Consider the following 27,768-nt stretch of genomic DNA (forward strand, 5'->3'; position numbering starts at 1 on the left):
CGTCGGGTTGACGGAAGCTGATGCAGCTGAGTTTGTAGTTGCTTGGGCCCGTCGGATTAACGGAAGTTGGTACAGCAGAGTTTACTTGGTACTTGATTTGTTCGGCAAAGTTGAATGTATCAACATAGATTAAACTACCTTGTCGGTAGTTCGCAAATCCCCCCTCTGCTACACTCCAGGTATTCCGGCAGCCCCTGAGTTTGCGATTTATTTGTCTATTTATTTGTCTATTTTAATTTGTTCTTTTTTTATTCATTTTTAATATTTATTTGTATAATGTGATATTGTAGGTTCTAGTATATAATGTATTAGTGTCTAATATTGATCACTTATGTGTTTTAAGCTATTGCATCCAGGGTGAGGATTGGGATTGTGCAGCCTGTATTGGATAGATGACTGCATAGTCCAGAATCCGAACCATATTTTATACTAAACCCAAAAGAGTATTTAAAGACATGACTAGTAGGTCTTCATTCAGCATTCCACATTTACCTACTGAGGAAGGAACTTAGTTCCGAAACGTGTCTAGTGTGGATTAGACCTGGCTATTGGTGCGGTTTTTATAATCTTGCAAGAAAAGGACTTTTTTTCAACTATCGCAAGAAGTCCTATACCATTGTCCATTTGCGAACTACCGACAAGGTAGTTTAATCTATGTTGATACATTCAACTTTGCCGAACAAATCAAGTACCAAGTAAACTCTGCTGTACCAACTTCTGTTAATCCGACGGGCCCAAGCAACTACAAACTCGGCTGCATCAGCTTCCGTCAACCAGACGGCTCCAAGCGCCTACGTCATCGACCAGCAAATTGCCATCTAGCTGGTCACGTGGGACGCTGTGAGAACGGGTCGGAAGCCCGCTCCGTAAGAGGAGTAAGTGGAGCGCCATCGATCAGAAGCGGTGTAATTGCCATCGACAAACGGCACCTGAGTACAGAGCTTTCTTTGTAGGAGACCGCAGTAAGGACATTCCTTGAACCTCTCCGGTTCCAACAACTGGTAAATCGGCGTACAATCATATGGACATTTTGAGTGGTTAACCGAATGATTCTTGCAGTTACATTTTAGCCAAAAGGTCTTATTCATTTGTTTGGAGTACTCCAGCTGTATAGGTCTGTGCGTGAGCTCCGCACTATATATATATATATATATATATATATATATATATATATATATATATATATATATATATATATATATATATATCTATACAATATATATATACTTATGTATTTATGCTGATATGTCGATATCAAATTCGTTTTGTTTAATATTTAGTGGGTCAATAAATTTTTATATGCAATAAATTTTTACATGCAAAAATACTGTAAGCCAACCTATATTATTATTGATTTATTAGTTTCTTTTCAGCTGGTAACTGAAAGGCTGAGCTCCAGTAGTTTGCTGGTGGAGCCTTTCTAAAAATATTAGTAGTTTATTTGTTAGTTAAATTTTTGGACTCAAACATATTTAATAGACTACAGTGACTAGCCACTACCATTAGGAACACTTTTGAATCTTGGTGAGCACAACATAATGCACCAATATATATATAGGGTGTTCATCTCTGCAACCCTCTCTAACCCAACTAAAATAAATTAAATGTACTGTATCATGTAAAAATAATAAGAAAAATGGTAAAAAATAAACATTAAATAATAAAATATCAATTTTTAACAAAAATATTAAATACACTAACATATTAATTAGTGTGTTATTATGCATGCTCTGGGTGCATTTTTGCTATATGTGCCCTACTAAGCTGACACTGCCCCAATTTTGCATGGGGGGGATACTAGTCGCTTTCTGGTCTGGAGCTTTCTCTGTTTTTATACAATTATCTGTAACACCGTCGTGTTCCCATGATTGCTGTTTTCATGTATGTTTTAATGATATACCGTTGATGGATGTCTAATAAAGGAATTAATTGATTATAATAATTCTGTGTGGATGCTTTTTTGAGCATTGTAGGTGATATACTAACATATTAATTGTAGTTAAATGAGAATAAAAGAAAATAAATTAATCATGACCCTAAATAATAATAATATAATATGAATTATCAGACAAAGACAAGTAAATAATAATAGAACATCTATACTAAATATCCATTTGCCACTTATAGAAAAATCATTAACAACATAAGTACCCGTGTCTTGCGTCCATACTTTATTTGGATCGAAGTATATTATACACCACCATGTTCGGCATTTCATATTTACAACCTCATCCATACATGCTGAGTTAGAAACAAGCGATCTTATCCACACACAGAATTGCATTGCACCGCTACCATCATGCAGCTATACAGGGCTCAGTTTCCAGGGATGCCACCACTAGTCACGTGACCGCATCGATGCGGTCATGTGATCAATCTATCACTGACGTCCTACCCGGAAGCCGGGTTTAAAGAGGACCTTTCACTAGTATACAAACTAAAAACTAACTCTATCTGTGGGCAGAGCGGCGCCCAGGGGTCCCCCTGCACTTACTAGTATGCCTGGGCGCCGCTCCGTTCGCCCGGTATAGGCTCCGGTGTCTCAGCTCCGTCTGTTGTACTGGACTGATTTTTTTGTAGGAGGCGTGTCCCTTGCTGCAGCGCTGGCCAATCGCCGCCGCTAAGCCTCAGATGCTGCCTCGCCTCTATTCAGATAACAGGCACGCCGGGACATATCTACACAAGCATCCTCTTCCTGACGGCTACATCACCTCTGGATCGGTGCTGTACTGACTCTTAAAGGCTCCTCACTGGTCACGCAAGTACTGCCAGTCCTTTCATCTATTGGGTTTACTGGTGGTTTATTTATACTTGCTGCAAGCCTCTACAACAATATTATACTACCTTGTATTTAATTGTATTCTATAGGCTGCTTTTCTTTTTGTTTGTGGCTTTGGTATCTTTATGAACCAAGAAAATACCTGTTAAACTGACATATGAATTGAAAAGAAAAATGTATGCTTGTCTTGCTAAATTGCAGTTTCTTTGGCTAAGGTGTTGCTAACAATACTATCGTAACTGTGGTACAACTGTGTGGTATAGTGATACAACTGTATATTATCTATAAGGCGCTCTATGTGTAGAGATCACTATACTCGATATAACTGTATATCAACTATCTATATGTGGCTCTGTGTAGTGACCACTATACTAGGAGAGAAAGAGATATCCCTGTCTCTCCCCCCCCCCCCCCCATGTCAATTTCTGTGGTGTAGGATATTCTGTTTTGTTGTTTTTTTTGTCCCCTAAGGAGCCCCATACCAACCGGACGAAACGCGTTGGACGGCTAACTTAGAAATGTCAACGTGACACTCTAGTTACTCTCTATTTTACTATATATCTTTTTGCACTATTTCATCAATGGGTGGTCCAGTCATCACCACACGGGGGGTGTGTCTCACAAGCTTTTTTGTTTTTTGTACACTATTGATTAGTCCAGACCTCCAGTTTGGAATAGCCCTTATTGTCATCCCTTTATTGTCATCTGTCCTAGGGCTCTCCAGGGATCATCAGGAGGCACGAGACACAGGATAGCCCTTATCTGGGCGGCTATTCCGTTTTGTAGGCAGGGCTACCACAATAGGGTAAGCATCAGGGATATTGCCCCATTTATCCTATCACAATTGTACCTAGCTGCCCTTCCTGCTACCAAGGAGACAATCGATACATAGGTTTTTGATTTGATTTCTCTTTATTTTTGTTTATATTCAAAGGGTCCATCTTTTAATAATATTATTAAAGGCTATATTTTAGAATTAATGGTAATCCTGTGAAGTCTGTTTATAAATTGACCTAATTCTACTATACTCCCTCGAACAGGGTTATGTTCATTCTGTGACTAGACATGCAAGGAGTCAGGTCAGGCAGCTCATGGTCGATACGGGAGTCGGGCACAAGTCGGGTCAGGCAGCAGAGAGTGAAATCCATTTGAATGTCAAACATGGATAGGTCATCCATATCAGATCAGTGAGAAGTCATTTGGGCAACTGGTGTCTCCTAAACTGAACATGGAATCCAACTGCCCAGTCCTGATCTTTCCTGACCTATATTATTTGGGTTGAGTCAGGAAACCACATAAACATTAGCTGTTTGGCTACCATTTCCCAAATGTGTATCGGTTATGCTTTAGATGCAGTACATGTTGCAAATTATTCCTCTGGTTGCAAAGGAGTATGTACTATTTGAATAATAATAATGCATCTGTAGGCTTAGTGTTTGCTTTGATTGTAAGACATTATTGATTCTTTGTTTGTGACCGTATCACTTTCAGTTCAGTGCTTTGTTTGTATTCGTAGGTGTGCGATGGCGTCCCTGCAAAGACACATTTTTGGGAAAAAAAAAAGATGACTCAGAGGTGAGTAACTGTAGGCACAGTGAAACTTCCATATCAAGCAAGACTTTGGGAAGATATGCTAAATTACATAACTAATGATTTTTTTTAATCCAATATTTTCTACGCAAGGCAACCACTGGAAATTGTAGTTAGAAATTGCTGCTGATCAATAGCAGAAAAACAAGGCAAATGCCTGCAGGGTGTAGGGTATACCCTTTAATCAAAATTGTTAAAACACTGCCTACAGGATAGACATCTATAATAAAGCAAAGACCTCAATGTGGTCAGCTAATACCCATCCAAATGTGCAGAAAATACCCAGTGCTCACAAAACAACGGACGATCTTACCATATTCACGTAGTATGGAGGATAGAGACGGAAGATTCACCTAAGTGGGTTTGGGCAGAGCTGGGTTACTATGCCTAATGGGCCCCTACTTGGCCTGGACTAGGCTTTTATGTCCAGATAGCGGACCAGCCACCTGAACAAAAATGACCCCTTTGGACTGTCACTCACTGGCTAGAATAAACTGAAAGCACCCTAATGCAGATGGTACCAGCTCTACTTAATGAATTTACGAGAAAGCAAGAGGGTAAACTCGATGGGTATCCTTATGTGTTTCCACTGGGATTTAAACACCCAGTTTAATCAGGGGACATAAAGCTACCTATTAGTCTAGTCAGGAAAGTGCATGGCTAGTAGAAACACAGGGGTCGCAGTCTGAAAGATCACCTGGTTCATAGCCACTTCCAGAACAGATTGAATGTGGTCACCTGGTGGCAATATGGATATATGGCATGCATTTTTGTTAATCTGAACTGGGTATTCAAAAGTAATGTGATAGGTCGAACCTACAAAATCAAGAGGACGTCTGCTGTGTTAGACACGTGTGCTGAATTGCATTAAAAGATTATTTTAAAAGTATTCCTATCGCCATCAAATGGTAAAAAAAATTAAACCAGCTTATTATACTCTCCTCACCAATTCCCTGCCTCTGCGTTTTTTTCAGTGCCTTGCTCCTCGCTGTTTCACTTCCTGCTGTTGTATCTACACAGCAGGAAATGGCTGGGAATGCCGCTGAGCCAATCAGTAGCTCATGTTGATCATCGCTGGAGCCAGTGATTGGCTGAATGGCATCCCCTACCTAAGACGCCACATGCAAATAGGGGACGCCAGACATCATTTCTTGGTGTGAACCTTTGCCACAGTACCCCCTATCTTACAAGGGGTAATCAGATCCAGAGGTGCGACCATACATTATCCTGGATGGCCACATTGAGAACAAACCAGTCCATATTGATGTAGCACTAGCCCTGTGTCCCCTCATGATTCTGGGGCTATAAATTAGATGAAACGTGTAGGGACACATATATCTATCTACTTGAGCACTTATATAGGTTTCATTGCACCCTTCATCATTAGTGGTAGAACCTACCCTGTGTTTGGTGTTGGTTGTTTCTTTCCTCTCACCCATGACGGCACCCCATGCGACCAGGGACCTCCCATCCGGGACAGGAAACCTGAGAAGATAAAAGGTTCACACCCCCACCAAGCACCAGTTCAAGTTTCGTGTCCTCCGGATAGGAAGTCCCTGGGAAGCTCCTAAGGATGGTTCTCACCGGCAGCTGGGGGGAGGCCCAGGTTCTGATCTAGTAGGTGGCTGAAGGCTCTCCGGTGCTGCTACCTCCAGTCTGTTTTCTCCCCCGCATTCCGGCGCCGATCCCGATGGAGCAGCTGTGGCCGTGTTCAGGCGACTTCCCTCTTGCTGTTTGGCGTCTTTTGCCGGGCTTCCTGTTGGCTTCAGGGGGCGTCTGCGCATGTGCGCGCTTCCGATGGGGCGGGGCTTAACTCGGAAGTAGGGAAGAAGCGCCGGAATTGCCTAGGCGCGTCTTTTAAAATATATAAATGTTGCTGCGGGGGGGGGGGGGATCCAGCCAGCTGATGTAGCACACAGTGCTGTGCTGAAGAGGCTCGTTTTCCCTGCAAAGATGTCCGAGCCGGTTGATGGACGCGCCGAACCCCTGGAACCCTCGAGGCCTGCTAGTCCGGTACCAGTCCTGAGGAGTGTGGACAAAGATCGGTGGTGAGATGGATCTTTTTCTTTATTAATGGGGTGTTCTTGGCTTGGCTTGTTTAGGTTGCAAAGACCCCCCCCCCCCCCCCCCCCCCCCCCCAAAAAAAAAAGCGACTTAAAAAACGAAACATAAGGAGTGTGCAGGATGTAAAGTGGCCCTGGCATCCTCTTATTCTAAACCGTTATGCAGCCCGTGTATTGATAAGTTGGTGGCGGAGGAATCTCAAAGACTCTCCAAAAACATGAGGTCCTTAATAAGATCTGAGGTCAGGGCCTCTTTAAAGTCATTGAGTAAAATCCGCCATAGGTCACCAGAAAAGTCCCCGGATGTTAGGGATTCTGAGATAGACCGCTCCGACATGCAGGAAATAGATGCGGGCCAGTTATTTTCTAACGACGCTACATCGTCAGAAGACGAGGAAGCAGGGGGTTCCTTTTTTTTGCCCTAAGACACCCAAAACCTTCCTAAAGCTGTCAGAGCAACCATGCAACTGGAAGATGTGAAACAGGCTAAGTCTACAGCAGATATAGCTTTTCAGGGGTTAGTTTCCAGGAAGCATAGGATTTTCACCATTCACGAAAATGTCCAAGCATTAATTAGGAAGGAATGGAAAAATCCTGATAGGAAGTTTTTTATCCCAAACTCGGTTAAAAGGAAATATCCCTTTGATGAGAAAGTAGCAGCTATTTGGGACAAGGCCCCTACAGTAGACACTCCGGTTGCAAAGATCGCCAAGGAGTCTGCTCTACCGTTTGATGACCTGGGTAGCCTGTCTGACCCTTTATACAAGAGAGCGGATTTTTATTTAAAGAAGGTGTGGGAATCGTCCCTTACCTGCTTGAGACCTGCTGTCGCAGCATCATGGGTTTCTAGATCACTGCATATCTGGCTGGAACAGTTAGAACAGCATCACAGTGAGGAGAAGCCAAGAGAAGAAGTTTTGGCCTCCCTTCCCACCTTTTTTAAGACCGCCTACTTTTTAGCAGATGCCTCCACGGATTAGGTTTTCGGCCAGATCATCCACCATGTCCAATGCGGCTAGGAGAGCTATCTGGCTGAAATCCTGGAAAGCGGATTAGGCCTCAAAGGCTAGACTGTGCTCTATCCCCTCTGAGGGTGACAGGCTTTTTGGGTCGTCTCTTGACGACATACTTGAAAAAGCCTCAGACAAAAAGAAGGGCTTTCCGGTTTCCCAAGGCCCCCCCCTTTTTTTTGTAGATACCAGAATAAAAAACAAAGGGGTAGACAGTACGACAGAAGTTAAAAGAATAGATTTCTTAAGAAATCTGGCGGTTTCCTTTTTAAGACCAAAGACCTAAGGATAAACAATGACGCCGAATCCCAGGTAGGGGGAAGATTATCTCTTTTTCTCCCAGCCTGGAAAGCGGTAACCAAAAACGGTTGGATCCTGGGAGGGATTGGAGAAGGGTTCCGGCTAGAATTTCTGACCCGTCCCCGGGATTCAATCAGACAGACTGCACCAAGGACCAAATCAAAAGACAGGCCTTAGAGTCAGAGGTGTTGCTTCTCCTATGGAAAGGGGTAGTTGTCCCGGTTCCACAGGCAGAGAGGGGCAAGGGTTTTTACTCTTCCCTTTTTTTTTTGTGAAAAAACCCAATGGCTCCTTCCGGGTAATCCTGAACTTCAAGAAACTAAACAAATTCCTCAAATACAATAATTTTCGCATGGAGACCATAAGATCAGCCATAGATCTCCTAACAAGAGATTGCTGGATGGCGACTCTGGACTTAGAGGACGCATATTACCATGTGCCAATTCATGTGTCCTCCCCAAATTTGTTAAGGACAGCGGTCTGGGTTCAGGGAGAGTGTCTACACCTGCAATCTTTACAAAAGTGAATGCGGAGGTGGCTTCCTTTCTAAGATTGTCAGGGGTTTTGTTGCTGCCATATCTAGATGACTTCCTGTTTTATTTCCCAGACCAAAGAAAAGTTAATCCAAAACATCAGTGTTTCCTGCGCCCTGTTAAAGAACCTGGGCTGGAAATAAATGGGAAAAAGTCTTGCCTGTCACCATCTCAGACTTGTGTTTTTTTAGGCATCCTATTAGATTCCCGGGTAGAAAAAACTTTCCTCCCGTCCGCCAAGATAATCTCCATCAGGGAACATGTTTGGGATCTTTTCAGGTCCTACCTCTGCTCGTTCAGAAGAGCAATGGCAGTACTGGGACACCTGACAGCAACAATTCCGGCGGTCCCATATGCGCAGGCCCATACAAGGAAGCTACAGTCATGCATCCTGCACCAATGGGACGGCTGCAATCAGTCGTTAGACCGGTCTTTCCATTTGTCCGCGGAAGCGAGGATGTCTCTTCTTTGGTTGTCAGTGATAGAGAATTTTTCAGCAGGGGTACCCTGGTCTTTTCAAGATCCGATAATAACTACGGATGCCAGCCCATGGGGTTGGGGGGCTTACTCGGAGAACAAAGGTTGGCAAGGGAGGTGGGATTTGAATACCAGGAAAGCCACCTCAAATTTTAAAGAACTAAAGGCAGTGGAAATGGCGTTAAAAGCGATTAGTTCCGGACATATCCCACAAGAAAATAATTCTATACTCGGACAACTTAACAACAGTTGCATACGTCAACCATCAAGGTGGAACAAGGGTACCTTCTCTGGCAATACTCTGTCACCAGATTTTTCAGCTAGCAGAACAGAAACTTCTATCCCTGTCGGCAGTCCACATAAAGGGGAAGGAGAACATAGTGGCCGATTTTCTGAGCCGCACCCAGCTAAAACAGGGAGATTGGTGCCTAAACCCAGAGGTATTCTCCCAGTTAATTAAAAAATTCTGCCTCCCCACGGTAGACCTATTTGCCTCTAGGAAGAACAAGAAAGTAGAGATTCTTCTCCCTAAATCGTTTGGACGATCTAACAGCCCTAGACTGATTGGCACAGGACTGGTCTCAGGAGGAGGGTTATGCCTTCCCTCCTTTTTCCCTAATTCCGCAGGTCCTAAAGAAAGACCAGAGGGAGAAAGCAATAATTACCCTAGTTGCTCCAGTATGGCCTAAAAAGTCCTGGTACTCCTGCCTCCTACACCTAGCGATAGCCCCCCCATGGATTCTACCTCCCCGGGAGGATCTATTGCATCAAGGCTCAATCCAAATCCAAAAATCTTGCACCTGGCAGTGTGGAGACTGAGAGGGGGATTTGGTTAGGTCGGGGTCTGTCCCAATCAGTAGTGACCACCATTCTGGGAAGTAGGAAAGCTACTACAGCTAGGAAATATAATAAGATCTGGGAGGTCTTCTCCTCCTTCTTAGGGATCAATCCCAACCCCTTCTCTTCCCCCAAATGTCTCTAGGGTCCTAGACTTTTTACAAGCTGGCCTGGATAAGGGGCTTTTTTGATATGCAGCTAGCCCTTCATCCTTGGGTATTGGATCTCTCTGTCTGTCTGTCTGTCTGTCTGTCTGTCTCTCTCTGTCTGTCTCTCTCTCTGTCTGTCTGTCTCTCTCTCTCTCTGTCTGTGTCTCTCTGTCTGTCTCTCTCTCTCTCTGTGTCTCTCTGTCTCTCTCTGTCTGTGTCTCTCTCTCTCTGTCTGTCTCTCTCTGTCTGTCTGTGTCTCTCTGTCTCTCTCTCTCTCTCTCTCTCTTCCCCCCCCCCCCTTCACGTTTATTACTATCACTGGTGCCGTCATGGGTATCAAGAAAAACAATTACCGGTAAGCAATGTTGTTTTCTGCTACAATATACACGGACCAGACGGCGACACAGCAGTTCCCCTCCTGTGGGGATGAGAACAACCTGAACGAGTGTAATATTCAAGCAAGTCACTACCTGCGTAGACTATCTGGTAAGAAGCGTATGCCTCTCCATGCTAGTTTACCCCTCCCCCTTTTTAGGCATCAATACACCTTCATGGTAGGGGATGCTGGTGTAACGCACCTAGTTGATCAGTTAGGATCCCAACTGCGGAAGCAATGGACATCCACTATTATCCCACCACCCTTGTGTTTGGCTGTGGGATTCGCGGTTACTCAGTATGTACCCCAGGCGTCACTCTCAGTCTTAGGCGGAGAGTTTGGGGTAACAAAATCATTTACCGCTATCCATCTAATTAGTTTTACTGATGGTAAGGAGGGACTCCCAGAATTACAGGGGTCACGAGCTAGTATAAGCTTGTGCAACGTTCAGAGTTAGCATCTAGTATGCAATAGCTTCAGAGTTAGTATATAGCATGTCCTCAGTTTAGCATATAGTATGCCATAGGTTCAAGGTTAGTATATCATGTCCATAGTTTAGTATACACTATGCAGTAGGTTCAGAGTTAGTATAGCATGTCCACAGTTTGATATATACTATGCAGTAGGTTCAGTGTTTGTATAGCATGTCCACAGTTTGATATATACTATGCAGTAGGTTCAGAGTTAGTATAGCATGTCCACAGTTTGATATGTACTATGCAGTAGGTTCAGAGTTTGTATAGCATGTCCACAGTTTGGTATATACTATGCAGTAGGTTCAGAGTTAGTATAGCATGTCCACAGTTTGGTATACACTATGCAGTAGGTTCAGAGTTAGTATAGCATGTCCACAGTTTAGTATACACTATGCAGTAAGTTCACTCTGAGTTCCAGGACATTAATCAGAGCAGGTAACAGGCATATACTTGCGGTTAGTTGGTCCTGGCTAGAAAGCCAGTGGCAAGAAGGTAGACAGTCCTTCACGATGTAGTTAGGCATCCAGGTTTGGATATGTGGACAGAGTCCTCAGATGCAATGGAGCTAGCAGGGTGCGCACTCCATTAGTGGAACACCCTGCTTAGCATCTGTCTTCAATTTAAGGGCTGAATGGTAAATGGGTGGAGTCACGGAAGGCCCAGCGGCCACTGCGTTCCACGCTGGAGCGCAAGCCAGCGTAACAACACAGGCGGTCGCTGCGTTCCACACTGGAACGCAAGCCAGCGTATCATCGCAGGCGGCCGGTGCGTTCCACGCTGGAGCGCAAGCCAGCGTATCGTCACAGGGAGCCGCTGCGGTCCAGGCTGTATTGTTACAGCTGGTGATACTGGTCCATTGGTAGTGGTGTCTATGAACATTATTGTGGGTCTTCCATTTTAAGGTATCATATTAAAAGTTATGTTCTACTACTGCCAGTTTTATAAATTTGTTCTGTACACTGCAGTAGTCTGCTTGGACTGCATTGGTCCGTAAATCAGAACAGCTTTAGGCTGTATGTTTATTCAACGGATTATATTACACAGATATGAGCCGTTGGGGTTTAAGGTACCTAGAGTTAGAAAAGACAATTTTGGAATAATGGTTACCTTTAATATTTAACTTTTATTATTAAAAAATAAAATAAATGCCCTAAAATGAGGTGCAGAATTGGAAGGAGCAGGGTGGAACCACCCTACTCTTGGTGAGTATACTGAGACTCGAGGGAGGGAGGAAAGGGAGGGAGGGATGCTGGGTCTCAGCCCCTAGTAGCGCCCTATTAAAGGAGCCCTGTTCCCGTTCACCACCACCTCCTAACCAAAACCCTCAGTTCTCCCTAAGCAGTGCTCTGACTGCCCAGCTTCGTCCTGACAGGGAGCAAGTGAGGGGGGAGGTAGTCCCTAGATGTCGTTGTGGTACACCACCTGCGATACGCCACCAGGTCCCTGGAGGCGATCGCTAGTCGTACACTAGACCTGTGAGGATAGTGTCCTGAAAAACAATATATGTGTGGGTGTCAAGGTAGAACACCCCACATATGTATTCGTTGATGATGCTGAGAAGCTCAATAACCATGGGTGGCCCGACGCGTTTCCCTGTTGTGTTACAGTTCGTCAGGGGCCCCAAGAAATGGATATAAGCAACAATAGGGGTGACTTGTCCACCAGTTGGGACAGTTCACCAAATCACACTTAAATTGTAAACAGCACGGTTATTAACAGCTGATATGTATCATTACTATTTCAAGCAACCCCCATAGTGTGGCATTATAACGAGCCACAGTCACAGATGGGGGTGAAGAGAGGTACTTAGCTCGTCAGGAGTCACCGGTCAGTGGACCTGTCCCTGCGAGGCAGACTGGTTCCTGTTCTTGCACAGTCTGTGTGCTGGGTCCTGCGTGTGGCAGTGCAACACAGGCGGTCGCTGCGTTCCACGCTGGAACGCAAGCCAGCGTATCATCGCAGGCGGCCGGTGCGTTCCACGCTGGAGCGCAAGCCAGCGTATCGTCACAGGGAGCCGCTGCGGTCCAGGCTGTATAGTTACAGCTGGTGATACTGGTCCATTGGTAGTGGTGTCTATGAACATTATTGTGGGTCTTCCATTTTAAGGTATCATATTAAAAGTTATGTTCTACTACTGCCAGTTTTATAAATTTGTTCTGTACACTGCGGTAGTCTGCTTGGACTGCATTGGTCCGTAAATCAGAACAGCTTTAGGCTGTATGTTTATTCATCCTCTACTTTTCGCCGTATCTGAAGAGAAATTACTTTTTTTTTCTATTTTTTTCCCATTGATGGAACTGTAATAAGTTAGCAGAACAATCTGTAGTTTTTATTCTGTTTTGTGGAAAAATTTCTTTTTTGATTACCTTTTATTCCATTTTGAGGTGTCGGGATGAGCGAGAACAGCAATGATGGCATTGTTTTAAAGGGGTTGTCTCACCTCAATAATGAACATTTTAATAATTTCCTTTTAGTCCACGGATCATTTCTTCAATTTAGTTTATTTTTCAATTCTGCATCTATCATCTTCTGTTCTTCCTCAAACAGACCCAAATTTCATGCTCCTATATAGGGGTGGTGGCCACCGATTTTAATGTTCTCAGCAGTAGTTGCGCAAGCTCGGGTGGCTGCTCTGGTGGCCAGGTTTTCACGGGAGTGAGCGCACACTTGTTCTTGCGCATGTGCAGTCACTTCTGGCCCCAGCCACCTCGTCAGTAAAGAGTGTATGACAAGCGCCTTAGATCTATAGTGAAGCTACAGGGCATGTGCTACAGACCTGTAGTTGTGCTATACAGATACATAGATAGATACATAGTGCTATACATGATTACTGTGGGACATGATTTCCTGGAAAAAGATGGCATGGAGTGGGAACTTGTTTCACATAACACAGAATAGATTGTTACAAACAATTTTCCATTGGGTTGATATGGATGTGGGATACCATTTCTAAGGGTCCATTCACACGTCCCCAAAATGGGTACGCATCCGTTCCGCAATTTTGCGGAACGGGTGCAGACCCATTCATTTTCAATGGGGCCGAAATGTGCTGTCCGCATTTGCGGATCCGCACTTCCGCATCCGTGCTTCCGTTTCTGCAAAAAAATAGAACATGTTCTATTCCTGTCCACAATTGCGGACAAGATGAGGCATTTTCTATTCTAGTACCGGCGATGTGCGGTCCGCAAATTTCGAAATGCACATCGGCAATGTCCGTGTTTTGCGGATCCACAAAACACTTACGGACGTGTGAATGGACCCTTAGTTTGTTTATACTGTAGGGACTTGCATAATGCAGGCAAAGACTAATAGTTTTCCATACATGTTGGGCCTAGTGACCATTGTCAGGTATCATACATAGTACATAGTACATAAGGCCGAAAAAAGACATTTGTCCATCCAGTTCGACCTGTCATCCTGCAAGTTGATCCAGAGGAAGGCAAAAAACCCCTGTGAGGTAGAAGCCAATTTTCCTCACTTTAGGGGAATAAAAATTCCTTCCCGACTCCAATCAGGCAATCAGAATAAATCCCTGGATCAACGATATCTCTCTAGTAGCTATAGCCTGTAATATTATTACGCTCCAGAAATACATCCAGGCCCCTCTTGAATTCCTTTATTGTACATCCATATCAATCTGTTGTTACTCCGCAATTGAGAAGGTTGCAATTAGGGCTGCAGCTAACGATTATTTGAATAATCGATTAGTTGTCGATAATTTCATTGATTTAATTGGAAAAAACACCAAAATGACAATAAAAAGGGGTTTATATGATTTTACTTGAAAAATTATGTTCAAAGGCCATATTAAAACAAATTGTGGATGATGCACTATTATGGAGGGGGATCTGTGGATGACGCACTGTTATGGAGAGGATCTGTGGATGACACGCTGTTATGGAGAGAGGGATCTGTGGATGGCACTCTGTTATGGGGAGGGGGATCTGTGGATGGCACTCTGTTATGGGGAGGGGGATCTGTGGATGGCACTCTGTTATGGGGAGGGGGATCTGTGGATGGCACTCTGTTATGGGGAGGGGGATCTGTGGATGGCACTCTGTTATGGGGAGGGGGATCTGTGGATGGCACTCTGTTATGGGGAGGGGGATCTGTGGGTGGCACTCTGTTATGGGGAGGGGGATCTGTGGGTGGCACTGTTATGGGGAGGGGGATCTGTGGATGGCAATGTTAGGGGGAGGGGGATCTGTGGATGGCACTGTTATGGGGAGGGGGCTCTGTGGATGGCACTGTTATGGGGAGGGGGATCTGTGGATGGCACTATATAGCATCTTATGCTATATGTGTCATCCACAGTTCCCCACCCCCCCTCCACATAACAGTGCCATCCACAGATCCACCTCCCCATAACAGACGCTCACAGCAGTAGACTATTCCTTAACTGGCAGTAACATTTACTTGATCTTTAAATCAGCACGTCACTCACTCACATGACGCGTCTGCTCCGCCTGCTTCATTCATAGACGCATCACGTGAGTAAGTGACGTTATGCCACCGCCCACTCTGCCTGTTTCTGGAGATTGTCAGGTAATAAAGATGCACTGATTTAAAGTAAAAGTTACTGCCGATTAAGGACCCGCATGCATAGCGACTGACCGCCCGCATAGCAACGAATCGGCCGATTATTCGATAATGGGATTCGTCAACAACGAATCCCGTTATCGAATATTATTGATAACTTTGATTAATCGTTGCAGCCCTAGTTGCAATGGGGTGACAGAGGGAGCTTCTTCTCCCTCTGTCTAAACACTTAGATGCCATGTTCAGTTGGCTCCTTCTAGAGTACATTAAAATGGTATCTATATCTTGAATTAGCAAACTTGTCGCTGCGTCAGTTATACAGTGCATGATGTAAAGGGGTTAAAGTTAATGCATGGTTTACTTTTTTGTGTAATTCAATAGAGTATGCACAAATAATAAACTGTAATGTATCTTAAAGCTGCTTTCACCTTACACCTGCCTATTAAACTGTGTTTAACTGTTAGGGCCAGTTCACATTGAGTTTTTTTGTAGCATGTCCGCTTCAAAATCAGCTCCAAAAAATACCTGAAAACAGCCTCCCATTCATTTCAATAGGAAGCAGCATTTGCCTGTTTTTCAACTTAATCCTTATCTCGGAACAGAATCTACTGTGAATATCCCATTGAAATGAATGGGAAGAGTCAAAAACCACAAGCTGAAAATGCAGTTCTGTAGTGAAGTAAACATGCATTGGTTTAAATAAAAATATAAAAAAAAACATGGAAAAATTGCGCTGAAAAAAACACATGCAGTTTTAATTTTCAAAATCCATCATGAGAACATACCCTTAGAAACTTAGGTTGCTCTATTTAAAGAACAAAAAACCCCAGCTATAGCATAAAAGTGAGTAAAGCATTAACTGGTCATATTACACTTCGTTTATAACATATTACAGCATGGTACTGGTGACATTGTGGTCAGAAATTACTGAAGGGCAGAGAAAATGTTATATTCATATATTGTATTTTGCACAATGACCAGTAATATGCACCATTTATTACAATATTTCTCCTCTTTTAAATGACTTCTACCGTGTTCTTTCTTTTATACATTGAGCTTCATTGTGAGAGAAGGTCAAGAACAATAGTGCAAAGCACCAGGGACACAGTCATGGCACAATTCAGAACCAGACAGAGCACAGACAAATCCAAGGCAAACATGAAATACAAGCATGAGATAAACCACAGGCCACCCCTGCTTGGGCACCTTAATGATTGACCGGTTAGTAAAACCTGTTTTTCCGCAGAATAAAGCCACAAATAGTTTTTATAAGGCCACCTTAGAAATCAAAATGCTACCATGGAAATGAGCATATGTTTAGCTCACAGCGCTTATAGGTGGTGACAGAATTCCTTTAATAATATACATAAATATGATCATTTGGGGCAGGGTAATGAGCCCAGTCCTTCACACCATAGAGCAAAGTGTGCAGATACTGCATATGTTTGGAAAATGTAATAAAAAGTTTGTGAAAGAAAAAAGAAAAAAAAACCTCCCTGAAATGAGTTTTTGCAGGTTGGGATGTCTGCAGAAATACGAACAGAAGCCAGCACACAGACTGCAAAAGATCTATACAAACACTACCAGAGCACATACAAATCTAAGACGAGGACAAACAAGTACAGTCGTGGCCAAAAGTTTTGAGAATGACACAAATATTAGTTTTCACAAAGTTTGCTGCTAAACTGCTTTTAGATCTTCGTTTCAGTTGTTTCTGTGATGTAGTGAAATATAATTACACGCACTTCATACGTTTCAAAGGCTTTTATCGACAATTACATGACATTTATGCAAAGAGTCAGTATTTGCAGTGTTGGCCCTTCTTTTTCAGGACCTCTGCAATTCGACTGGGAATGCTCTCAATCAACTTCTGGGACAATTCCTGACTGATAGCAACCCATTCTTTCATAATCACTTCTTGGAGTTTGTCAGAATTAGTGGGTTTTTGTTTGTCCACCCGCCTCTTGAGGATTGACCACCAGTTCTCAATGGGATTAAGATCTGGAGAGTTTCCAGGCCATGGACCGCGTTTTGGTCTCCGAACTACTTGGTTATCACTTTTGCCTTATGGCACGGTGCTCCATCGTGCTGGAAAATGCATTGTTCTTCACCAAACTGTTGTTGGATTGTTGGAAGAAGTTTCTATTGGAGGGTGTTTTGGTACCATTCTTTATTCATGGCTGTGTTTTTGGGCAAAATTGTGAGTGAGCCCACTCCCTTGGATGAGAAGCAACCCCACACATGAATGGTCTCAGGATACTTTACTGTTGGCATGACACAGGACTGATGGTAGCGCTCACCTTTTCTTCTCCGGACACGCCTTTTTCCTGATGCCCCAAACAATCGGAAAGAGGCTTCATCGGAGAATATGACTTTGCCCCAGTCTTCAGCAGTCCATTCACCATATTTTCTGCAGAAGATCAATCTGTCCCTGATGTTTTTTTTGGAGAGAAGTGGCTTCTTTGCTGCCCTTCTTGACCCCAGGCCATCTTCCAAAAGTTTTCGCCTCACTGTGCGTGCAGATGCGCTCACACCTGCCTGCTGCCATTCCTGAGCAATCTCTGCACTGGTGGCACTCCGATCCCGCAGCTGAATCCTCTTTAAAAGATGATCCTGGCGCTTGCTGGACTTTTTTGGACACCCTGAAGCCTTCTTAACAAGAATTAAACCTCTTTCCTTGAAGTTCTTGATGATCCTATAAATTGTTGATTGAGGTGCAATCTTAGTAGCCAAAATATCCTTGCCTGTGAAGCAATTTTTATGCAACACAATGGTGGCTGCACGCGTTTCTTTGCAGGTCAACATGGTTAACAATGAAAGAACAATGATTTCAAGCATCACCCTCCTTTTAACAGGTCAAGTCTGCCATTTTAACCCAATCAGCCTGACATAATGATCTCCAGCCTTGTGCTCGTCAACATTCTCACCTAAGTTAACAAGACGATTACTGAAATGATCTCGGCAGGTCCTTTTAATGACAGCAATGAAATGCAGTGGAAAGCGTTTTTTGGGATTAAGTTAATTTTCATGGCAAAGAAGGACTAAGCAATTCAACTGATCACTCTTCATAACATTCTGGAGTATATGCAAATTGCTATTATAAAAACTTAAGCAGCAACTTTTCCAATTTCCAATATTTATGTAATTCTCAAAACTTTTGGCCACAACTGTAGAAATTCATAGTGAAAGGAAAAACAACCGCACTCAACTTGAATTCGAATTAGTTTATTTTTATGGCAACCTTACCAATTTGTGACCTTTCGGTCGTAAGACCTTTATCAAACACTGATAATGAGAAAATATTCTATAAGTATACAATATATTATAATGGCAACATCAAATTAAATATATATCCATTGCACCTTATTTCGTCATATGGTACTAACCCTTTACATAATGAGAAATACTCAAATGCAGGTACCAAGAAAATCAAAAAATCCAGAAAAATAAAACTATGAAAAAAGGAAAAAAGAAAAATACAGCAATATAAACACTTCATATACATGAATCTAGTTGTGTATATACATTCTATTACACTTATTGTCGGAAGACAAGCATCAAGTTGTAGCACTCCATATCTAGTAAATCGACATTCAGGATAATTATTAAAAAAAAAACGTAAGATAGATATTTGTAAATGTGTTGATATACATAGAGGAATATGTCTGCGATCCTTTGACATAGGCAGCTATTACTACAGTATAGGGACGACCTCAGTCCCAGAGTAACTTTGAAAAATTGAAAACAATCAGATGCATATATGGCTATTTCTAGTAGAACCGGGTTCCCCCATATAGACAAAACAACACTTACCAAGTTGCCGTGAAGGAGAAACAACGTAGAGAAAGTAGAGCTGATGGTGTATCCACACCCATATGGACGCTAAGGCAAAGTGGTGCATGTGCTGTGATATAACCGGCCCGGAAGGAAATAGCCGAAACCGGAAGTGCCTATGCGTTCCAAGCTGGAACGCATACCGCCTCACACCCTCAGATTAATGTAACCACTACACTTGTCCAGGGGGGTACTATGTATAACTTATTATGTTAGAGAAAAAGAACCATTGATTCAGGGGACATGACTGCAAATAGTGCAGTCACCACACAGATCGCGAACCGGAAGTAGCCGATGCGTTCCAGCTTGGAACGCACCGGATCCGATCCTCCTGTTTACTTTGTTTAAAATCTGTTATCAAAGAAATGGAGATCTAAGTCTCTAGACAGTGTGGAGTAGATTATGGTGAAATGTGCTAATTTGGGAAATAAATCAATCTTCAACTATAGGTAAAGATTAACAGAATAAAATGAGGGGAAAATTATATAAAAATGAGAAGGACAGGGAAAGAAAAAGAAAAGATGGAACAGGAAAAAAGAAGAAAAAGAAATAGAGTGGGACAGAAAGAAAATAAAGAACAATAAGGATCAGGGAAAGAAAAAGGACCAACACCTAGAAAAGGATACAGAAAAGGATGGCAAACATGGTGGGGGTCCGGTTCTTAGTGCATCTGAAAAAAAATAAGAAGATGGATGGTTAGTCATCATATCCACTGTTTGACACATATATCACAATGACATTATATTCGTTTAAATAAACGAGGACAGTTCGTAATCTCTGTTGAGCCCCTTGGGTTCTAAACTTTGTAGCCTATGTATCCAATATGCCTCTTGTTTTTTAAGCATTTGCTGTCTGTTACCACCTCTTCTGGGTAGTTCTATTTTTTTCTATTATTTGAAATTTCAATTGGGATACACTGTTTCATTTTATGAAAATGGTGAGGAACCGGGAGCAGCAGGTTCTCGCATCTGATAGTGGACTTATGTTGACAAATACGATCCCTCACATTCTGGGTGGTCTCCCCTACATTTATCAGGCCACATGGACATTTCAAAAGATAAATTACATAGTTGGCTTGACATGTATGGAACCCTTTAATTTGTATGGACTCACCAGTCTGTGGATGATAGATTTTGTCCCCTTTCTTTACGTTAGAACACTGCGCACAGTGTAGACAGGGAAACGTACCCCGTCTTGCTTTACCAAGTAGGCGCTGATGTAGAGTGGTACTACTCAGGCCAATATCCGCTCTGACAAGCCAATCTCTCAAATTTTTCGGTCTCCTACTACAGGGTAGACATCGTGTTTGAAATTCCTCTATATTGGGAAAGGAACGGGTGAGTATGTTCCAATGTTTATTGAGAATATTTACAAGACACAGACAGATTCCAAATGGAAAGACAGCAAGACGTGGCAAGACAAACAGGGCAAGAAAGTTGATCATCAAAGGGAGGTCTAAGCATTCAAGAGACGGTCCGTAAACTGACACTGAACACAGAACTGTATAGCAGACTTAAAGGCTATGTACACAATCAGAGGCATTTTTTTGTTTGATTTCATTTTACTCATTTTTGGCTAAAAATCATATTTTTTGTTGGCCTTATTAAAAATATTGAGCCGTTCTGTCACAAAGGGTTAACTTGTACTTTCACTTTGTGCCAGTCATCTATTAAACCTTCTCTCTAAACTAATAAGAGGTAATAAACCCTTATTTAAGCCATATTCTTATCAATAAGATAAGAACTGATCTATAATGAGTGTTTATAATGTCAGATAGCAAAGATAAGGAGCCTGTTACCTCCCCAACTGACAGAAAAGTGAGAAAATCTGAGGCTGATATTACAGGATCTCAGCTATGTTCAGAAAAAAGGGCTCCATATATTTAATAAAGACCAATTGCTAAGCTATCCCTCAGTGAAGCAGCTAGATTATAACAACTATATATGGTCCACAGGACATACAAATCCCCAGCTTTTCTATTTAAAATTGGTTATAGAGGTGATTCCACATGTCCAAATGTCAGGAGGAAGAGGCTGGGTTATTCTATATGTTATGGAGATGTAGTGCCCTAAAACAGTATTGGAGTGATGTAATAACTCTAACAAGTTATATATTATAAATATATGTTGAATCCTAGAATGTGTCTGCTTGGTATCTTTGACGCTGATAACTTACAAGAATATATTGTCACTGGAATTTAGGGCTGCAACGATTAATCGACTTTATCGATAATATTCTATAACGGGATTTACTTTAAATCAGCGCATCTTTATTTTACCTTACAATGAGGCTCCAGTAACAGGCAGAGCGGACGGCGGCGTAACGTCACTTACTCACGTGACGCGCCTGCTCGGCCTCCTTCATTCATAAAGTGGGCGGAGCAGGTGCGTCACGTGACTGAGTGACGTTACGCCGCTGCCCGCTCTGCCTGTTACCTGAGCTTTATTGTAAGGTAATAAAGATGCGCTGAGTAAAAGTTACTGCCAGAATAGTCTGCTGTGAGCAGCGGGGTCGGGGCTGTTATGGGGAGGGGGATCTGTGGATGACACTGCTATGGGGAGGGGGATCTGTGTATGGCACTACTCTGGGGAGGGGGATCTGTGTATGGCACTGTTATGGGGAAGGGGATCTGTGTATATGGCACTGTTATGGGGAAGGGGATCCGTGCACTGTTATGGGGAAGGGGATCTGTGCACTGTTATGGGAGGGGGATCTGTGCACTGTTACGGGGAGGGGGATCTGTGGATGACACATATAGCATAAGATGCTATATAGTGTCATCTATAGATCCCCCATAACAGTGCCATCCACAGATCCCCCTCCCCATAACGGTGCCATCCACAGATCCCCCTCCCCATAACGGTGCCATCCACAGATCCCCCTCCCCATAACGGTGCCACCCACAGATTTCCCCTCCCTCCATAACGGTGCCACCCACAGATTCCCCCTCCCTCCGTAACGGTGCCACCCACAGATTCCCCCTCCCTCCGTAACGGTGCCACCCACAGATTCCCCCTCCCTCCGTAACGGTGCCGCCCACAGATTCCCCCTCCCTCCGTAACGGTGCCGCCCACAGATTCCCCCTCCCTCCGTAACGGTGCCGCCCACAGATTCCCCCTCCCTCCGTAACGGTGCCATCCACAGATTCCCCCTCCCTCCGTAACGGTGCCATCCACAGATTCCCCCTCCCTCCGTAACGGTGCCATCCACAGATTCCCCCTCCCTCCGTAACGGTGCCATCCACAGATTCCCCCTCCCTCCGTAACGGTGCCATCCACAGATTCCCCCTCCCTCCGTAACGGTGCCATCCACAGATTCCCCCTCCCTCCGTAACGGTGCCATCCACAGATTCCCCCTCCCTCCGTAACGGTGCCATCCACAGATTCGCCCTCCCTCCGTAACTGTGCCATCCACAGATTCCCCCTCCCTCCGTAACGGTGCCATCCACAGATTCCCCCTCCCTCCGTAACGGTGCCATCCACAGATTCCCCCTCCCTCCCCCCCTCCGTAACAGTGCCATCCACAATGTGTTGTAATAATCTAATCGATTATTCAAATAATCGTTAGCTGCAGCCCTACTGGAATTATACCGAGCACGTAAAACACTGGCTGCTAAATGGATACAGCCTCTTCCTCCTCCTGCTGCTGAATTTATCGCAAGATTGAAAATTGTAATAAGAATGGAAAAAGGGGTATATATTAAGCGTAATTGCCTGCCAAATTTGAAAGTATCTGGGGACTTTGGATAGATAGATAGATCAGGGGTGTGTAGTCCATGGCTAGCTCTTGCTAGAGGGATAGGAGTCACATAGGGTGATGTGAAATGTACGTATCCAATAAGTATCAGTGAATTTTGGTGATCGCTATAGATGGAATTTTCTCTGGATATATATGATATTTCTCGACTATTGGTGCCTTAAAGCGATTAGAAAATGATGTGTAATACTCTAAATCTGTCTCAAGGGGGCGAGGGGGTTATGTTGTGGTTTAAAGGAAGTCTGTCACTAGATTTTGACCTTATAGACTGCTTACATAGCGCTCTAGCATAGCAGTCTATGATTCTAATGGTACCTTTTGATGTTTTCTTGTGAAGTTCCCCAAAGGCAAAAACAGACTTTTATTCATATGTAAATTAGGGCTCGCAAGTGCCCAGGGGCGGCGTTCACCTCGTTGATGCCCAGGCTGTTCTGCCTCTTTTCGTCCTATCCCTGCCCCAGACTCTTCCTCTGCCCACCCCGCTCTTCCTTTGCGTCCTCCTTTTCTGCAGCGAGATCCCGCTTGGCCGGGGCATGCGCACTGCGATGCCCATCGTGGGTGTCTCTGGTCCGCCTCCTCGCCGCTGTTTCGCGCCGTTGGCCGGCGCATGCGCATTGGCCATGCTATGGATAGCGCAGGCGCGGGATCTCGCTGCAGAGAAAGAGGACGCAAAGGAAGAGTGGGGCGGGCAGAGGAAGAGGCTGGGGTGGGGATATGACGAAAAGAGGCAGAAGAGCCTAGGCACCAACGAGGTGAACGCCGCCCCCTGGGCACTTGCTAGCCCTAATTTACATATGAATAAGTCTGTTTTTGCCTTGGGGGAACTTCACAAGAAAACATCAAAGGTACCATTAGAATCATAGACTCCTATGCTAGAGCGCTATGTAAGCAGTCTATAAAGTCTAAATCTGGTGACCGACTCCCTTTAAGTGTATTAACTTTTTATACGATTGTATCATGTCATGACTTTGTATTATGACCTCTGGATCTGCTTGATTGTAAACTTTGGATTTGTATTTTGTATGGTCAGATTATTTGAATCAGAACAAAATAAAAACTATCTGATTTAAAAAATAAAGACCAATTGAAAAAATTATTTTTATCTCAAAATGAGTACAATGCAATAAGAAAAGGCGTACATAGTCTTTAACAAACACATTAATCAAACAAATGCAGACACACACAGCAAGGGAAAGATGAACACTTACAATACAGAACTGAGGAGAAATAAAAGTACATAGGCCCAATTCACACCACAAGTAACAACACCAGGATACATGGAGCAGTGGCAACATGAACCGCCATTGAACAAAACAGTACATTTCAAACTACAAACAGCCGACAATGGAATGCACGGTACAATGGCAGAAGTGAAAGGATATTATAACATGTAAGTTACTTGATTATCCTTTTAATATAAACCTTAAACATTTTATTAATGTTTTAATACAGAATACCTCTTGGAACAATTTCTATGAACACAGGCTTGCCAGAAGTGCCAGTAGAAGTTGCAGAGTAAGTTCACCTATATTTTCATGTCGTATTTTATTTTTAAAGTTTTAACACCTATGTGTCATAATTCATAAATGTGCAGGAAGAAGAACATAGAAGAGAAAAAATGCTCTGGAATTTTTTATTTTCCTTTCATCTATCGGAGCACCAGAAAGAATAGGGTTTCCCTTACATCTAGACAGGAAACCTATAGCAAATAAAAAGTTTGTGATGTACTGTATGAAACACTTATATGATGTGCTCAAGCAGACTCCCACGTGGACTGCAGTGAATAATTTCTTACAGTGAGACCATACCTGAATAACCTTTTGCATTAGAAACCAGTTTGGACCAAATGCCAGAGACCCATTTTTTTTAAATCTGACATGTCACTTTATGTGGTAATAACTTTGATATGCTTTTTAGTGTTTCAGTAATTCTGAGATTTTTTATTTTTTTTGTGACACATTGTTTTTCATGTTAATAGTAAATTTTGGTCATTATATTGCATTTATTTATTAAACAAATTCCCAAATTTGCATACTTACCATATGTCTACTTTATGTTGCCATTATTTTTTTAACATCCTTTTATTTTTTTAGTATGTTAGAGGGCTTAGGCTTGTCCGGCAGGCTGTCCCGGCAGCCCCATTTTAAAAGTTAACGAAGGTCACTACAATGAATAGCAGAAGACGCCACAGTCATTTCAATATAGGAGATGCATACGAATCCTACATATAACAGTAGGCTATAATACCATGCCCGCTCTCTATAATAAGGAGATACAAATCGAAACTAGCTTTATGTTTGACAGCAGTAGACTAGCCAAACACAAGCAGAGCACATACAAAGACACACAGACCTTAGCACATACGAATCAGGGTTCTGCCAAACCACAGGTGAGTGGCTATAATTACATCCACAGTTAAGGCTTTGTGCACACGGCCATTGCCAAGCTGCGCCCGTATTGCTGCCAACAAACAGCGGGTCCGCAATATACGGGCCCTGGCAGTTTGTGCACCGCATCACGGATGTGGACCCATTCCATTTGAAGTATGCAAATATTGTCAATCAGATAGAAATACACTAACATACTTTTATAAAATAAATGTGTAAAAAGCATGGTACTCACCAAATAAATAAAAAAATTTAAATTCTAACTCAAAAATAAGCCTGGAATCCATTGATCAGAGTGACAGACGTCCAAAAATCTGCTGAACTTTATACTGTACATGCAAAAGTCAATTTTTACAGTGCCATTTTGTCCTTTTTCTTTGTCAATTTCAATTTCCCTGTCGATATGTAGTAAGGTTAAATTGGACATTCTGGCCTTGTGCATGCAGGCTGGTAGATGTGTTTTTAATAAGTTTCAGGCGGCTGAAGCTTCTCTGTGCTTTTGCTTTACTGACCGGAATAGTGAGATAAATATGGTAAAGTATACTCAAGTTTGGAAAGGGCATGTCATTGGCAAAGAGAAGTGGCAAGATGTTGTCAGTGGTGACCAGCTCCTTCTCAATTGACAGTTCACTGTATATATTACGGAAAATGAGGAACTCCTCTAATACTACCTCACGTTTGGACACATCACCAGAGTAGAAATGGGCAAGTTTATTTACTTTGTTGGTTACATCTGGATCTTGTTATTAAGTGGACTGAACAATTTAGCCATTTCTCTAATATCCCAAAAAGCGGTGATCAAACTGACCCACAAATACATCCAGTATATTATAAAATATGGTACTTCAGTTCTGAAATGAGCTTGGCCATCCTCAATTGGTTCATCTTCAGCTCTTTCATCATAAAATCGTTTGCTCTTACGAACCATCATTTTCTGATATGTGAAAAGTCCTTGCACATGAAAGCACGGCCAAAGATCTAGCTATTAATTGTTACAAATGCCTCATCTGATCGCAGCTCTCTGATCTGTGTCATGCATGTGTCAATTAGATGTACGGCTGCATTGATGTGCGAAGATTCATTTTGAAGGTAGTTTTAAAGACCATATGTTGGGCTACTTTCACACTTGCGTTGCTATAATGCAGATGGTATCCGTTCAGAACGGATCCGTCTGCATTCTATTTAAGAAAAAAGTCTGTCAAATTGTTAGTCAGACGGATCCGTCCTGACTTTACATTGAAAGTCAATGGGGGACGGATCCGTTTGCAATTGCACCATATTGTGTCAAGCGTTTGGCTCCGCACGGCCAGGCGGACATCAAAATGCTGCAAGCAGCGTTTGGGTGTCCGCCTCCTGAGCGGAATGGAGGCGGAACGGAGCCATACTGATGCATTCTGAACGGATCCTTATCCATTCAGAATGCATTGGGTATGAACGGATCAGTTTGGGGCCGCTTGTGAGTGCCCTCAAACGGATCTCACAAACAGAACCCCAAACGCAAGTGTGAAAGTAGCCTTATCTTTAAAAGTGTATTCCAAAAAACTAGCATCACCTTGAATTCCTAGGTTCGTAGTTTTGTCAACTGACCTTCAGCTGCAGTTTTTGGAGTGGTGCCATTATATATCTTGATTTGGCGCAGAGTCTCAATAATTGTGGGCAAGCTTTGGATGACCGCATCAGTCTTCTGCTTCCTGGAAGTCCATCTTGTATCTGATAGCTTCTTTAGTGTCAATACTGTTCTCTCTGGGATTTTATGTTGTTCTTCCTCCAGAATTTTGGGGGTCATTTATCAATCTGAAATACGCCAGGTCTAAAAAAAAAAAGTGGGCGGGGAGGGGGACTGGCCGGCAGGCCGGTTTCATTTATAATTTTTTACACCCGTTTCAGAAGCAGAACAAGATCTAAATGTAGGACAGCTCCGAAGCTGTCTTACATTCAGACCTGGTGTATGATCTGCCAAAGTTATCGGATCCACCGCCAGCTTAGGGGTTTATTAAAACCGGCATCTAAAAGGCCGGTCTTAATAAATGTGCCCCTTTTATATCTAGGGATACTTGATGTTTAAAATGTATACAGCAGGGGGGGGCGTGGCCTGCGCTTGGAGGAGATGGCCGCTTGAGCTCACAGCTCTCTCCAGCCATAACGAAACTAGCGACTAAATCCCAGCAAACGGTGCCTTAACTTATCATCTTGGTCCGTGATTCAAAAGTTAAGATGCCTAAGAGAAGGAAGACTATCGCAGGACCGAAGAAAATATCGGATTTTTACTTCTCACAGCAGCATGAATCGGCGCGGGAAGGAGCGATGTCACCTGCTTCTTCTTTTACATCTGAACCTGCGCCAGGCATAGAAGAAGAGGAGACCTCTACCAGGAGACGCAGCGGATCGGAGCCTCGGTCCCTTCCTGCACCAGCAGGTAATCAGAGACGATCTCCAACACACTCGGGGGGGCACGACGCAGCACAGGGCAGCAGCCATTTTGATGGCACTAACGGGCCGCGATCACCAGCCCTGCATACTACCTCAGGACAGCGAGAGGCAATAGGAGGAGAGATCACAGCTCTTCTAGCTCCACAACCCGGCTGCGTATTTGAGGATATGCCTGCCTCGGAACAGGCTGTTACTGAAGTCTCACTGAAGAACATGCTTCAGGCGTTTAAAC

The 27,768-nt window shown here is 43.3% G+C and overlaps 1 protein-coding gene across 1 annotated transcript in view; it reads left to right on the forward strand.

The window, feature by feature from the left end:
- The window catches only part of LOC122931541 (schlafen family member 12-like), a 122,513-nt gene that overhangs the window by 72,839 nt on the left and 21,906 nt on the right, over positions 1 to 27,768 (forward strand). The window contains exons 3-5 of the mRNA XM_044285609.1: positions 4,296 to 4,354; positions 20,256 to 20,300; positions 24,172 to 24,234. Coding sequence (XP_044141544.1) covers positions 4,296 to 4,354; positions 20,256 to 20,300; positions 24,172 to 24,234 — 167 coding nt within the window. The remainder of the gene's footprint in view (positions 1 to 4,295; positions 4,355 to 20,255; positions 20,301 to 24,171; positions 24,235 to 27,768) is intronic.

This window comes from Bufo gargarizans, chromosome 3 (genome assembly GCF_014858855.1).
Source record: "Bufo gargarizans isolate SCDJY-AF-19 chromosome 3, ASM1485885v1, whole genome shotgun sequence".
NCBI classification, from domain to species: Eukaryota; Metazoa; Chordata; class Amphibia; order Anura; family Bufonidae; genus Bufo; species Bufo gargarizans.